We start from the raw sequence: 15,801 nt of genomic DNA, 5'->3' as shown, positions 1-15,801 counted from the left end.
TAATAAGAGATATACAGTTCAAATTTTCCACGTTTGACTGTTGTTATGATCTTTATAGATTTTGTCAAAATGTTTTTAGCTTTAATCTTGCTTGAAACTTTTCGAATAATGCTCAGATCCTATATATTTTAAAATCGGAGAAAAATGTTTTTCTTTCTTCTTAATAGAAGCTTAATATTTTCCTTTTCGAAATCAATGACAAACTCGGAAATATTGGTTCACGTCTTATCTTCAGTTCAAATCCAAACTGAATATTTTTGGTTTGGGTGTAAAATTTTAGGGAGAGGAAAAAAATTAGGCAATTGATCCAAAAAATTTAATTGGAATAGTAAAGCATGGTGGAAACATTCTTGTGTATAAGGGCATGTCAGCATTAGAACAACGAAATTTGGTGTTTATAGATGAAATGATGGATTATGCATCGTATTTAAATACTTTTAAAAACAATATATATATATTTCTATATTATTAAAATATATAATGAAATTTTATTAAGGAACAATTATTCATATTATTAAAATTTATTATTCGAAAAAACTTTCATTAAAAATCTAAGGTATGAATATTTAGCAATGGAAAGAACAATGCTTCATTAAAATTAATAATGTTCGAATACTTTTTAGAACAATTTTACTTTTGTGCTCAACCTTTTCTCTTTTTTAAACGAATTGGTTAATTCAACATAATTTTAAAATGAGAAAAGTTTTCTGATATTGGAATTCCCTTCATTTAAAGTTTTTACTTAGTTATCAAGATAATAACAATTAATAATGCATCTTTCTCTATTTCTTTTATTTTTTACCTTATCTTATACGGTGTATAAAAAGAAAAGTACTGTAATTATAAAAAAATTTGGTATCATTGACTAATCCTCACGTTTTACACTTTCCTAAATTCGAAAAACACAGTTTTGGTATTTTGGTATTAAACTTTATCTGGTATTAAACACTGAATTGTATGTATCTGTCCATCTGCCTGACTGTGCTGGAAAACTCGAAAACGATTTTATTTGATTTTTAGAAATTGGATTTTTTACTTTTGTGTTATAACTAAATTTTTAATAAATAATTATATTTTTAATCATTTATCATTTTTCATTATTCTCTTTTTTTTAACAGATCACAAGGAAATATATAAATTTCTGAATGCTAAACATGGGTTGGAATACCTTCAAATCACAGTGGAAAGCCTTAGTCAAGAGGAATTTACTACTGAAAAAAAGAAATTCTTACCAGTTAATTACGGTATGTTTCCAATTTTCTTTATGATTTTAAACTTATAATCATCAAAGAATTTGTTTTTCATTTTAGAATACATTTCTTTAACATATTGCCTTCATTTTTTTGATAAATTAACGGTATTAAATTTGTATTCTACATCGTACGACTCCAATGACAGTTCTCGAAAATAAATAAAGGGCACGGACGAGTTTCTTTTATTTATCTGAACAGACCAATATCCTCCGGCACCGCAGAGTACTATCTCAGAGCATGTATTCCATTATAAAATCCAAATTTTTAATTACCTCTTTTTGATTTTACATTGTTGCGAAATATCATAAAAATCACCAAGAAAGTATATTTGAAACACATAATAGAAAAATGTATTTCAAAATATTGTATAGGCTTATGATTAAACCTAATCAGAGATTAAACCCTCATCCTGCGTAGGCATCCAGGGTGATTTGAATGACTGTTATAACGATAACAGAAGGCATAAAACAGAAATTTCTTCCTAGCAAGCGTCAATGGTCTTGGTGCTACCTTTCCCGTAAGCGGTACTTTCCTGTATTAGAATGAAGGTAATCATTCACATCATCATTGATTTCACATCATTGCTATACTTGCCAAATAAGTGAAAATCAGTGTACTTATCAAGCAACCTTTCAATCGCGTGATAGCATACGATAGAAGTATATTCTGTATAAAATGCGGAAGAGTAAAAGGTTTACAGGAATACAGATATTCAGTAGTAGTTTTCAATAGTATCTCCAAATTCCACAAAATAATAATTTTCTCTTTATTACATAATTGAGTTTTATTGTCGCTTAAGCAACAAACGAATTTTTTTTTCATTTTTTTAAATTGAATTTTATTAATATGATATTTCATTTTTCCAATTGCATTTTAATAGTTAGATGAAGATTATATTCTACAGGAAAATATATTGCTTATCTTGACTAATCAGTCTGCTGTGAGTTATTCAGGTTATTATGTGACGTTGCGATCACATAAAACAAAAATTACTCGTGCCCTTTGACTATTTGTTATTCAACATTGTATTGTGACATGACATTTTTTTTGTGTAAAAGAGATGTTTCTATATCACACGAATTTGTATTCGACGGTAGTGCAAGATCGACTATTCAAAATATGCATTTAACCATACTGAAGTTATATAACTTATTCTTCTTAACGAACTCTTCATGGTAAAGATAATCTAGATTCAAATATTCCATGGCATTTCGGTGATTAATCATAATTAAAAACTTTATTACTATAAGACTTATCAATACTTTTCATTCCCTATCACTTTAGGCACTTATTATTCCTGTCGCAGCAACACTGTATATTTTACATCAATCCAATCAACCGTACATCACATCTTCAGCAAAGATCGGAGTTGAGTACGATTTGCCTCTTATTTATCTGGACGAAGACTTGATAGGGATACCAAACAACTTTCATCTGTGTGTGGCTCCCAGTGACATCGAGGAGCACTTCTTGAGTTCCATACAAGCATCGCTGTCTTTGTATGGGCAGAAAAGATTTGTGCAAATTTCTTCGTTAGAAGACGAGAAGCATTTGAATGACAGATTGTTGAAAAGGTATCAGTATAATGCAACAGAATGTGACGCAGGTGTCACAATCATTGGGAATATTTCAACAAGTGGATCCTATATTGTTCGAGTGCCAGGTGAGATGGCCATCATTTGAATTTTTATTTTATTTTTTATTTATAATATATTCAATAACAGAAGATTATTCAAAAGATATCGGCATAATGTAATGTATCAGATTATGATGTAGGTGCCATAATTGTTGAGAATATTTCAATTAACGGATCTTTATATATAATGTATCATACTATGATGCAGGTGTCACAATCGTTAGGAATATTTAAATCAGTGGATTTTTATTGTATAAAGTATCAGACCATGATGCAGGTGTCACAATCGTTAGGGATATTTCAATCAGTGGATCTTTGTTGTGTAAAGTATCAAGCCACGCTGCAGAAGTGACAATCGTTGGGGATACTTCAATGAGTAATTTTTGTTATATAATGTATCAGACCATGATGCAGGTGCCACAAACATTGGGAATATTTGAAACAGTGGATTTTTATTGTTCTGCTTTCTTGTATAAAGGATATCACAAGAATTTTTGGTTATTTAGTTTTATGTGCATTATATTCAATAATTAAGCTATTTCATTATACATATTGGCTTCATTATTTAATATTTTATTTATTGAATTCTGTATATATCAATTTCATTTACAAGTAAGAATTTTCATTTTAAGAAATATATGATAAAAACAATGTTCGCCATTATGTCGCAGAATGTTCATTTTAAATCTTGATCCCCAATTAATTATTATACTAATCATATATTTCTATTTCGTTAAAGATAATATTTCTATTTAAAAAATTTCTGAGCATAACTATTGGTTTACTTTATATTGCTTGAACCAATAAATGTGTTGCTGGGAAAATTGTAGATTTTTATGCATTTCCCCATCTTATTAGTTGTATTCAGTTCCACTCTTCTGTGACCAAAATAGACCGAATTATAAAGCCTTTTTACCTCTATCGTAGCCGGATTTAGCTCATGTCAAGGGCGTGTTTGAGGAAGATAGTCCAATTAAAATTACAGGCACTTCTTTGAAGCGATGGCAGATGGTCTAAACTAATGAAATTCAGAATTTTATAACTTTTTTAGTTTTAATCGTAGAGCAGCGAAACTTTTCTTGTTAAAAAAGTTAGCATATCTAGAATGTCATATTAAATATGATTAATAGCACTGGGGGATAAAAAAATGTAAATTTAAAATTTTTTCACTTAAATTTTTATTAACTCAACTAGAATAAAATATAGAACTTTCATTATTTAAAATTTTTAAATGGAAATTTCAAGTTAATCTCTAATGGTTTAGAAATTTGTTGTTAAGTATTAGTTGAAGTAAATACTCTGTTTATTGCCTTTATCATATTGCAATATGTTTTTATATTTTTTTCATGCGTTGATGTATCCAGACATAAAATAAATTTTTTAAAACTTTTAATTGCAGTTTTTGTTTCCTGAAAATATTTTTTAAATGTTAAAATAATGAGTACTTTAGAATTTTGTAAATACATACATATACATAACTTCTATAAATAAATATATTTAGTAGTTATATTTTTAAAAAATATACCTCAAGAACTGTCTAATGTAAAAAAAGTGCAAACAAAGAAAAGTAAAGTATTAGGTACAAATTAAAATCTATTATTTAAAAAATATTTTTTATTAAAAATGTTTTAATAATATTCATATCTTTAATCAATGCAAACGGTGTTTCAGATATGATTCAGTTATTTCATATTAACTCCTGTGGTCTAAATTCAAACGTATTATTATTGCTTTTTAATGGTTACCTGAAATGTAAAAAATTTTAAAACATAATATACACTGTTTTCATAAAAATGTACTTTGATTTAGTGAAACTGTTTGTAATTTATTCGTTATTTCTAGCAATAATACAGTAACTTTACAAATAAAATTATAATATCAGCTGATGAAATTGGGGAAATATCCTGATGTAAAAAATTGTGTATTGTCCAATTATATCTATAAAAGATTGCTCCTGATGAAGATAGTATTGCATATCTGAAACCTTAAGTGTTTAATTATGCTGAATTAAATATTTTTGTTTGTTTTTATCAATAATATTATTAAAAAAATTCTTTTAGATGACGGCTGTTCGCCAGTTTTAGCTCAATACTGTTCCTATGGGATACTGAGTAATATTCAACAAGCTGTAGATAACGCCTTTTTGCAAGTAAATATATTTTTAATAATAATTAATAATATTTGAATTTAATTACAAATTAAAATAAAGTTCATAAAAAATTAAAAAATAATTATTGATAAAAATATTTGGAATTATGATAAATCATTGACAAGATATTTTTCAAAGTTTTTATTTGATATCAATTTAAATATCAATTCTTATGGCTGTTGACATTTTTTATACAATAAATAAATAAATAAAATAAATGAAAAAAGTAAAGATATTTTTCAGATATGTATAAGAAAGTTCAACTTATCTAAACTGGCATAAGAGACATTTTTAGTCCACAAAAACCTGTAATTGGAAGTATCTGAAAGAAGAGATATCTCGTCGATAGTATGTAAGATAGTTTAAATGCTACAAAAAAAACTTGAGTTTCTCCAGTTTTGATCTTTTAAAATCACATGAAACCAAGAACAAACTTCAAGCTAAAATCTTTTATTTTCCTTTTATTAAATCGAAAAATGATATGATTGCAATATTTATTTTTATTGAAGCAAATGTACAAGCACGAAGACTTATTTGTAAGCCAAGTGAATCAAAGATTTAAATCAAATAAAATATCTGTTTCTATTTATATTCCACCCTTAGTCCAGGCTTAGTAAATATAGTTTCATAATTTGGCGACTGTCTTTTATCAATATGCAGTATGTTTTGTATCAATTTTTTGAGAAATTTTTAAAATTTTGTTCGTCTCAATTCGTTTGTTACTAATTTCAAAAATCTTTATTATTGCCTAAAGCTCCTTCTAATCGTGTATTATTATTATCAAATTATTGAACAATATAATAATGTTACAAACCTATAAAGTTGCTTCCCAGCATGGTTAGTTCAATCACTGGAAGGACCATTTTACGATCACTCTGTTGGGTGCCGTATCACTGATCTCAGAGTTTAGCAACAAACTTGACGACGAATTTGGTGACTTTGACGACCAAATATATATTACTGGAAACTTCCAGAGTTTTAACAATCCAGCCAATAGGAACTGAGATTTTTAGGTTCGACACCCGATTCCACCGAAGAGCCGTTGTGTAAGCGTTTCTGGTGTACACTAAATCCTTCGGGGCGAAACGTCCTCCTGTCAGTGTGACGTGGAAGCTTGAAGAGGGCAAGAGGTGACAGTTCAGGTGTCGTCCTCGTCATCTGACCACCGTTTTCAATACGAGGTCCGCCCCAAAATAACCCTAGAGTTGCTTTAAAACGGAACGTTAATATGACTAAAATAAACTAGTGACTCTATTGGCGATTGTGCAATGCCTCTACTGCTGCATATAAATGCTCCTACACGTTCCTATATAAAAATCATTCATTTTTTAAAGCCTAACTTCCTTGAAACTTACTGAGCAATTATTCTTAACTATCTATAAATGCTTCATCTTTTAAGTAACTGTATTACATAAATAATTTCCTGTGCAAATAAATTAATTAGTATTTTTATATGTCATCATGTTGCAATATGTTTTCATGAGTAAAAGAGTTTTCGTATTATTATGATATTATCCGCATTCTTTACAAATATTATTTTAGGAGTGGACCGGTAATCCCAATTTCAAACTGCCTTCAGCAAAGGTCCGAGGTCTTATTGATGTGCATGAGACGCCCAGGAACACTATGTATCGAGTTGTCAAATTTCTATTATTGGTAATATACTTTCCAATAATTACGATTATCACCGAAAACATCATTCACGAAAAGAATTCGAAGATAAAAGAAAGTATGTTTCTGATGGGAATGAAACCATTCCCATATTGGTAAGGTTCTTTTCGAAAAATATATAATTATTTGTATATAATATCTTTTACATTTAGACAATAAAATTACTTTATTACTTTTGAATGCAGAGAAATTTTTATACTTGAACTTTTGGATTCATAAACGATTTAGTGTATTAAAAAATTATTATGATAATTTAAGCAAGCAAATAATTTTTTGAAAAAAAAAAGCGTTTTAATTTTGTTATATAAAGTTCTCAGAACAATTATATAAAAAAATGGAGCTGAAATTATTAATTATTAATATAATTTTATACTTTTAAATATAAATTATAAAACGATCTTATTCTTTTCCAAATGTTTGAAAATAAGGACTCCTTTTTAACATGTGTTTTAATATCAAATTATCAAAATTGCAGAAACTAAAAACTAAAAAGTTCAATGAATTAAATTCATCACAGGCTTAAATAGTATATATATATATATAAATAGTATATATATATATATATATAAATCAAGTATGTTTTATTATATTGTTTTATTTGTAGAGAGTTTTAGTATATGAGGAAGAGTACGCTCAATTAAATATTTGTTGAAATAATGAAAACATTTCGAATTTCGTTGTAGGAATAAAATCTTTTGTTGAGAATCAAGTAAAATTTATTTAACTGTCATAAACCAGGAGAAAATTGCATGGCAATTAAATTGGTGTAAGTAAAATTTTTTTAAAAAATTTTAAAATGATGGAGAAATTAAATTTACGATATACATTTTTTGGAAATTCTGGTGGAATTACTTCAAATTCTTGTTTAATTTTTACTTAATAAAAATTTCTTTAAAAAAAACTTCTCCATGGTGGCACACCTTTCAAATTAAATTTGGTTCGGAATTGTTATCTCAACGACTATGTCCTTTAGAGCACATATACGCACACATACAAAAGCTTCCTTTTAATTGATTAGATTACACATATGAGCCCACTTCTCGCCCTATAGTTGTTTTTTTATTTCAGTTATAATAAACAATTATTTGCTTTTATTAAATTGAAAGGAATGCATTATGCATAGAGACGACATTATAGATAATACACTTGTAAAAATAGAATAAGTGACCAGTCCTATTGTTTTGCAGGTCAGCATGGCTGTTTTGTGAGATTGTGGTAATCATAATTGTAATGTGCCCCGTTTCCATTGCTCTCTGCGTTGCAAGTGTCTCTCCTATCCGAGACATTCTGCTTCATTTTCTTCTCTGGTTCGGACTTGGATGCTCTTTGATGGTTTTCACGATGACAATAACACGTTTTTGCACTCAACCGATGGTAAAATTATCTTTTATGCATACTTATTGAATAAAATCAGTTTTAAAAAACGTACTGTAGAATTACTGTACTGTACTGCCAGAATTTAATTTCATAGTTTATCGCAAAAGTTTCAGTATACTGGATATCTGAAGATGTTTGCAACAAAATAGAGGAATAGCTGAAACTTAAAAAAATAAATAAACATTACTACCTGCAGTATATAGAACAGCAAATCTTTCATGTTTTCAAAAACTTGAAATGATATCTTTTCCCTTAATTGTATAATAAAGAAACAAAGCTAAACATATGCATTTATCTTGTGAATCAACTGTTTCTTGTATTAACAAATTTATGAAGAAATTTAGTTCTTTTTAAATCCTAAAAGCATGGATATCTAATTAAATATCAAGAAATGTCCACATATTTATCGAATGTGTGCTGTTACATGATAAAAACAATTCGCATGTGATGTAATTAAAGCAAGCTCATGTTTGTTCATAGCTGGAGTGTATCAACAAGCTTCTTTTCAGAAAAATAATTGCTAATATCATTTCAAAAGTTAAATAGGTGGTTCGATGTTGTGTTTTTACTTTATGATGAATAAGGTCTTTAATTTCTGATAGTTAATGATATTCATCTTGTGTTGTATCACTATAATTCTTTGTTGCAAAAGCCTAAAACATTTTGTGTTCTGAAAAGTAAAGTGAGATGTTTATTATTAAGTAAGACAGATAATTATTTTGTTCCTAAACAAATATGTTTCATATATTGAGATTGCAATTATTCAATTGCTTGCAATCGGGGCATAAGAGGGCATTTAGAGTTTTTCAAAAAGCAGTAGTAGTGGGAAAAAATATTTAATTGCAAATATTTGGACATCTTTTGCGCATCAATTCAAGAAACTAACATAATTAACATTATTAAGATTCCTGATTTCATTATTTAAACTATTGAATAAATAATACATCAGACGATTATATCTATTAAAAATTAGTAAATTATTTAATTAACAATAAAAATTATTGCTTTTATTAATTAGATTATTTGATTTAATATATATTAAATCACTTGTGGTAAATGAATTACATATTTATAAAAAATTTATTTTTAGAAATTGTCTAAAATGTAATTCATTCTTACTAAGCTATAAGAAAAAAAGTCATAGCAAATAAAAATGCTTTTTTTGTTTTTAAAATATTTGATTATTTATTAATAAAAAGAATATTAACATAAGTTACATAAGCACGTCTTGTGATCCAAAATTTTGATCTATCATAGATTAAAAAATGTAATTATCATTTTGTCTTTGATTTTAGGTAGCAAACACAGTCGCCTTCTCTTTCCTTCTATCTGCTGTTGCTTCAGAGGCCTTTCAACAGAGAGAAAGCCACGAAGATATGAGTATCATTGAATATTTTGCTATGTTGGCATCGCCAGTTGCATATGAAAAAGGATTTAATAGAGTATTTTTGCACTCTCTTTTTGTCCTACACATATAATTTTTTCTTACTTAATTATTTTATATCTAGTGTATAGTTACTTTTAAAAAATGAAATGGGTATGAATTTGTAAATGAAATGAATACATAACACATATCAACACACATATTTTTATTAATGGATTGTTATGCGTATTTACTATGCTGAAGATGATATGACTTTAAATCTTGTCCATCATCTTTCATTTGTAAAGCATGGCAATAGTGTTATTTAAATGAAGCACATTAAATTGAATAGATCTTTGGATATGAAAGTTAAATCAAAAACACTTTTCTCTTTACTTAAAACAATTTGACTGATTGAAGAAAATACAGCAAAATTCCTGTAAATTAACTTCGTTGAAAATAAGAAATGAGAAGAATCAAAAAAGAAAAATTATTCTTTTCGACCTTGGAATAATTTTTATTTCATATCTTGAATTAATTTTTTTGTTTGATATCTTTAATTAATTTTTTGTTTGATATCCTGAATTAATTGTTCCGCTTGATATCTTTAATTAACTTTTTGTTTAATAAATTGAATTAATTGTTGTATTTGATATCTTGAATCATTTTTTTGTTTGATATCTTGAATTAATTTTTTTGCTTGATATCTTGAATTAATTTTTTGTTCGATATCTTGAATTAATTTTACTACTCATACGCAGTGTTTTTGCTGATTCCAACAGTCATTTGCGATCTATGACTATACCATCTTCCTAATATTGATCCTCTATTGTCTTTCATATTCTGATAAAAACATTTACATTCGTTCTCTGCTAACCACTCATTAGTACTACTAAGAATTTCAAAAAAGAAAAAGGCTTAAATGGCCGTCAGTTTATGACAAAGTTTGGTCAATATGGTCAGTTTACGACAAAGTTTTTTCTGAAGCTGCTAAGCTTGCTGACTAGATCCAAAATAATTGTCTTTGTCCTGAAGTTCTTGTGGCATTGACAAATGAAATCCATACTATTCTCTCTTTTCTTTCACGAAATCTACGAAACAAAGAATATTTATGAATATGCCTGATTTAATCATCCTCTATTGACTTTTATATTCTGATAAAAACATTTACCTTCGTTCTCTGCTAATCACTCATTAGTACTACTAAGAGTTTATTTTTAAAAAAAGGCTTAAATGGCCGTGCGAGTAATAAATATGGTCAGTGTACGACAAAGTTTTTTCTGAAGCTGCTAAGCTTGCAGACTAGATACGAAATAATTGTCTTTGTCCTGAAAGTTCTTGTGGCATTAACACATGAAATCCACACTGTTCTCTCTTTTCTTTCACGAAATCTACGAAACAAAGAATGTTTATGAATATGCCTGATTTAATCAACATAAAAAATTTAAATATTATTCAGGAAATGTTTTGGCTCACTGAATTAATGCCAAGGGCTTTCTTGATCAAGAGCTTTCATGAATTCGTTTCATTTACTCTGGTTTTATGTGCTGTAAAGGCAAGCTGATTTTATCTATCAGGCTAAAGAATCAATAATGGAATTTTTAACCATCAACTTTCTCTGAATCTTTTTTTTATTTTCTCTTATACTAAGCATAGAGAAGGAATTGTAACTGTAATAAAATTCGAAATCAATATTTTTGCGACTCCTCACGTCTTAGATCTCCCTAAGTTCGAAAAACACAATTCTGATATTATGATTTTCTGTCTGTGAATACAATAACTGAAAAACGCTTTCAGCTCGATGGATGAAATTTGATATATGGGTTTACTAACTTTTAAATTTTTCTCAAAATTTGAATGAAATACACTCACATAAAGTCCGAATATAAATGGACATGATAACTACAAAACGATGAAAGTTAGATGGATTTTTTGCGTAGATTTAAAATCTAAAGTGTAAGTACCTATCAAATTTGGAATCAAATTTATCAAGGGACTGACTGACTGTCAATTTGTACTTTCATAAGCATGTAAATACGATAACTTAAAAATGCAGCAACTGCAATATATTAAATTTGTTATATGATTTTTATGACTACAATTATAGTTCTGTAAAATCTAAAGTCGAAATTCGATTTTAGAGTATTATTGACAATAATTATAATTAATATTACCATGGATTAATCGTTTGAAATACTGTCAATCATCACACGGCAGATGAAGTAAGAATTCTAAATTCTGGCCAAAATATAATATTTTGTAATTATACTATGTAAGGCATTCGTGGCCTTATCTGAGATCCACAATTTTATGCTTGGGTGAGGTAGGGTGGAGATAAAAACTTTATTAGAGAAAATATAAGAAAGTTTCGGAAAGGCCATATCCTTTTATGCGATGGCATTAATTATTATTCAAAAGGTTTGGAAAAAAGTATTTCATAAGGTTCACTTGTTGACCAAGGAAATAGGGAAGCATTTTTTAAATCCGAACAATTTACCTACTGTAATACATAAAATTAATCTTTCTTAAAAATGTCTTTTTTGATAAAAAAATGTGATATAAAAGTGTTTTTTCTAAATTTTTAAAATGAATTCATCTGTTTTAAAAATTCTTATTGCCATTTTCTATTGTTTAATTTAAACTTAACGAGTTATTTCCTCAACATTGATTTCAAATCTAATTTTTTAAGTAGAAGGAATTCTGGTTTAGATTTTAATCTTTTTTTTAATACCTTCAGAAATGCATCTCAAAGTAATTTGCACAAATCAACCAGTTTTCTCTTAGATAAAGAAATAATTCATAATATACCTTTATATTAAATATAATTGAATAGTGTCAGAGATATTCACAAAGTTGTTATATATATCATCTAAATGGAATTTTTGCCCTTGAAACTTTTTATTATTTAATTTTTTTTATATTTAAAAACTTATATTATTCTGAGTATTTTAAGATAATATATATCTGTGCATTTTAATTTATTTTCATAATATGATTAAAAATTATATTCACCCATGTAGAAGTTGGAGAGAAGATATTTTATTTAAATTAAACGACTTTTACCATAAAACTCTTTTATTTAAGTTTGCCATCAAGAGTGTTAAAATATTGTTTACTTCTAAGTTTTACAGATGTGAATTTGCATACAAAATGAAGAAAATTATCGGAAATTTAATCATTATGTGTTATAGTTTATTTTAACTACTTGGTATTCTGGTTTTTAGAAGAAAGTATTATTATATGTTAACAACTTAAAAATGTAAGACAGATATATCTGGCTAATTACCATATTGCATGCTTTCAAGATGTGTCATTTGGGAGTGAATTTTCCGAATATGTTTGTGCAGGAGCTGTTTAAGTTTTATATAAAACATTTCTCGCTGATGAAATGTATGTTCAACAACTTAAACAGAATCGGATTATTTTTTATATATATATTTGTAATGTTTACATTTATTTTACAGTCCCTACTAATAAAGGAATATATTTTAGGTAGCAGAGTTAGAAATCTACTAAATCATTTAAAAATATATTGTGTCATAAATAGGAGAAAGTTGACTATGTTCGAGTTGCTTTTGAGTTGAATTTGACAGAAAGCTGTACGATTGATGTAAAGAACACAAAGAAAATTTTCAGTTGTCTCAGATCAGAAAAGTTTTGTGACAGCGTTTACGAGTTATCTTATTTCCAGACAGAAATAATTCCATGGAGATTACTTAAAATCTCGCGTTCGAATTTATTGAAAATTATGCAATTTCCTCTTCATATACTTCGTATTTGAAAAAGTAAAAGTAAAGCTAATTCAAGCTTTTACAAATATATATTTATCTAAAAGGCATTTTAATGTTTTTTTTTCTTTTTCATGTGCATTGACAATAAGGAAATAAACAAAGAAAAAAGTTTGCATTTAAGAAATAAGCCAATATCAAGTAAAATTTTAAATATGAAAATCATTGTACTTTAATTTCCTTTTTAGAAAACATTCTTCATTTCTATTATTTTTTTAAATCAGGAGGATTGCAGAAAAATATTATCAATTCTTATGATTAATAATGAAATATTAAATTGCAAAGCGTTAAGGTCAGATCTGACAAAAAAAAATCGATTAGATTACTTTCTAGCATAGATTTGGACGCCATCTTATAGAGGTTTATGACAAAATATTGCAAGGATATATTAAAGTAAGCGCAGCGGGTTCTAAATTAAATTGGGTGGTGCCTTCTTTATAAATTATGCAGGAGGCCAGAATGATGGATTGCATTAGAAAAGGTTAGATATTTCTTTAGTGGAATGATTCTATCTCTGTGTGAAGGGCTATTTCAAGTTAATTTTTAGAATAAAAATGGAAAAATCTCCTATTTGCAATGGGTAAAAATGAAAATAATATACATATCAGCATAATTTATCATAATTTTCAGATATATAATTTTATACATAATTTTTCAAGCATTTCTAAAATAAATATTCAGTATTTACAAAACTGATATGAATAGTTTTATGAAAATCGATTGCAGGAGTTTTTTATTTCCTTGTAACTATTTGTATATTATTCCATATTATTGTGGCTTCTATTGAATTCATATATCCCTTTTTTAAAGAAATGTTTTGAATCAAGTATCTTTAGAAAGAGCTGTTTAGCGTACATCATTTATCATTCATTTTAATCACTGCTAACCACCTTTGGCGCCCAACTTGTTTTCCAGTAATGATTATTGACTTTCATTTCAATTGATTCCTTTGTTCATAATTTGGTATTTGCGACAGATTCAGAACAAGCGAATACTTTGTCTTTCGAGCCTAAAGAATGTACATATCGAAAATTGTAAAAGGTAGTTCATCATAATAACTATTTAGAGATAAGAAACTTTTGGGTGATAAAAAAATTAACCAAATCGTACTAGTGGTTGGGACTGGGGGGGGGATTGGCTGTATAGGTTTTGTCAGTTGATCAATTGTTTTTATATATAATGTTTTGGAAATTTTGAAGTGGATGCATATTTCAAGAAGTTCAAGAAGCATGGTAAAAAATAATAACACTTTATTCCAGAAAGTAACTCGAAGCTTAGTCAGCGAAGCACAGCATAGACGTTCACAAAATCATTTCTTGTAGAGATCAACAAAACACTAGCAGCACAACACAACAACGCTCAGCATAAAACAGTCTACATTACTACTCCAAAAGGTGGAGTAGTAATTGATTCGCTTCAACTCTTTCGCATTTATATAAAGTTTAGAATATTCTTGTTGAGTTCTGATGTCATGTTTTGATATAGATATCGCCAAAATTACTGAATTTTTGAAAACATTTATTTTCTTGCCAAATGGTCGCCATTTATCTGAACACCAACTGGGGGCATCGGCAACCATTTGAGAAATTCCGTAAATCTCTTTTCCTCACTGTAAGAATAATTGCAAAGGCAAACAATATTACAGGCTTGCAATATTATAAAATGCTTAAGTATTATTCTAATAAGCATTGTAATATCTTTTAATTTTATTCGTAGATTATAAGAGAGCACGATTACGGAGGAGCTGTACCTGCGATTTTGATAATTTTTGCTGATCTTATCCTATATTCCATTGTTGATGTGATTCTGGAAAATTTGTCTCCATGTAAGAAAAAGTTTATTTAAATTTAATTTTTTAAATATATTTATATATTTTATGCAGATGTTTCATTTATATTTTCTCATTTACACAAACTAAATATTTATTTTTGTATTCATCTTTGAATGATTTTCAGGTGGTGTTACTATTCCTTGGGGGAAACTTAAACCAAATGGCAAAAATTCAAAAGGGGGGAAAACGGAGGATGTTCATGAAAACGAAGCTTTTATTGGCTCATCGTCATCCTTGCCCAACCTGGATCCTTGTATCAAGTGAGTTAAATTGCTCAGTTTTTTGGTAAACATTCAAGATATTATAAAAATTTTCATTGTGCAAAATTCTCCACAGAAATTATTTTGGGATAATATAATTCACAAAAGAAAAATTAATAGAAGTAATTATTTATTTCATAAATGCATGAAAAATGTCAGAAAGAAATTGAAAAGGGTATTGAGAATGTGTTTTTCAAAAAATAAACTATTTTGTCCAACATTAAAAAAATTTACTTTATCTTTAGAAGATACATTCAGATACATTAAATTTTTTCTATAATTTGTCATTTTATACAATAGGATTGAATTACTGGTTGAGTTTTCTTGACACAAACCTTCAAAGGAAACCTAAAATCAATAATTTTAAAAATGAGAGAACATACCTAAAAATTGATGAAGCATTGAAAAGGGTTTGAACTTCTAAAGATATTACATCATTTATTGACGTAAATGAAAATTCTATTTATACCAAT

The 15,801-nt window shown here is 27.6% G+C and overlaps 1 protein-coding gene across 4 annotated transcripts in view; it reads left to right on the top strand.

Moving 5' to 3' along the window:
- Positions 1 to 15,801, top strand: part of LOC129966170 (cholesterol transporter ABCA5-like) — a 92,259-nt gene that overhangs the window by 11,452 nt on the left and 65,006 nt on the right. For all 4 annotated transcript variants that reach the window (XM_056080567.1, XM_056080569.1, XM_056080570.1 and 1 more), the window contains 8 exons: positions 1,119 to 1,244; positions 2,538 to 2,916; positions 4,950 to 5,038; positions 6,581 to 6,804; positions 7,897 to 8,083; positions 9,382 to 9,528; positions 14,954 to 15,062; positions 15,193 to 15,328. In XM_056080567.1, coding sequence (XP_055936542.1) covers positions 1,146 to 1,244; positions 2,538 to 2,916; positions 4,950 to 5,038; positions 6,581 to 6,804; positions 7,897 to 8,083; positions 9,382 to 9,528; positions 14,954 to 15,062; positions 15,193 to 15,328 — 1,370 coding nt within the window. In that variant the 5' untranslated portion in view covers positions 1,119 to 1,145. The remainder of the gene's footprint in view (positions 1 to 1,118; positions 1,245 to 2,537; positions 2,917 to 4,949; positions 5,039 to 6,580; positions 6,805 to 7,896; positions 8,084 to 9,381; positions 9,529 to 14,953; positions 15,063 to 15,192; positions 15,329 to 15,801) is intronic.

The sequence above is a fragment of the Argiope bruennichi genome, chromosome 4 (genome assembly GCF_947563725.1).
Source record: "Argiope bruennichi chromosome 4, qqArgBrue1.1, whole genome shotgun sequence".
Taxonomy (NCBI): Eukaryota; Metazoa; Arthropoda; class Arachnida; order Araneae; family Araneidae; genus Argiope; species Argiope bruennichi.
The sequence above is the reverse complement of the archived record's forward strand: the minus strand, read 5'-3'. Positions and strand labels throughout refer to the sequence as shown.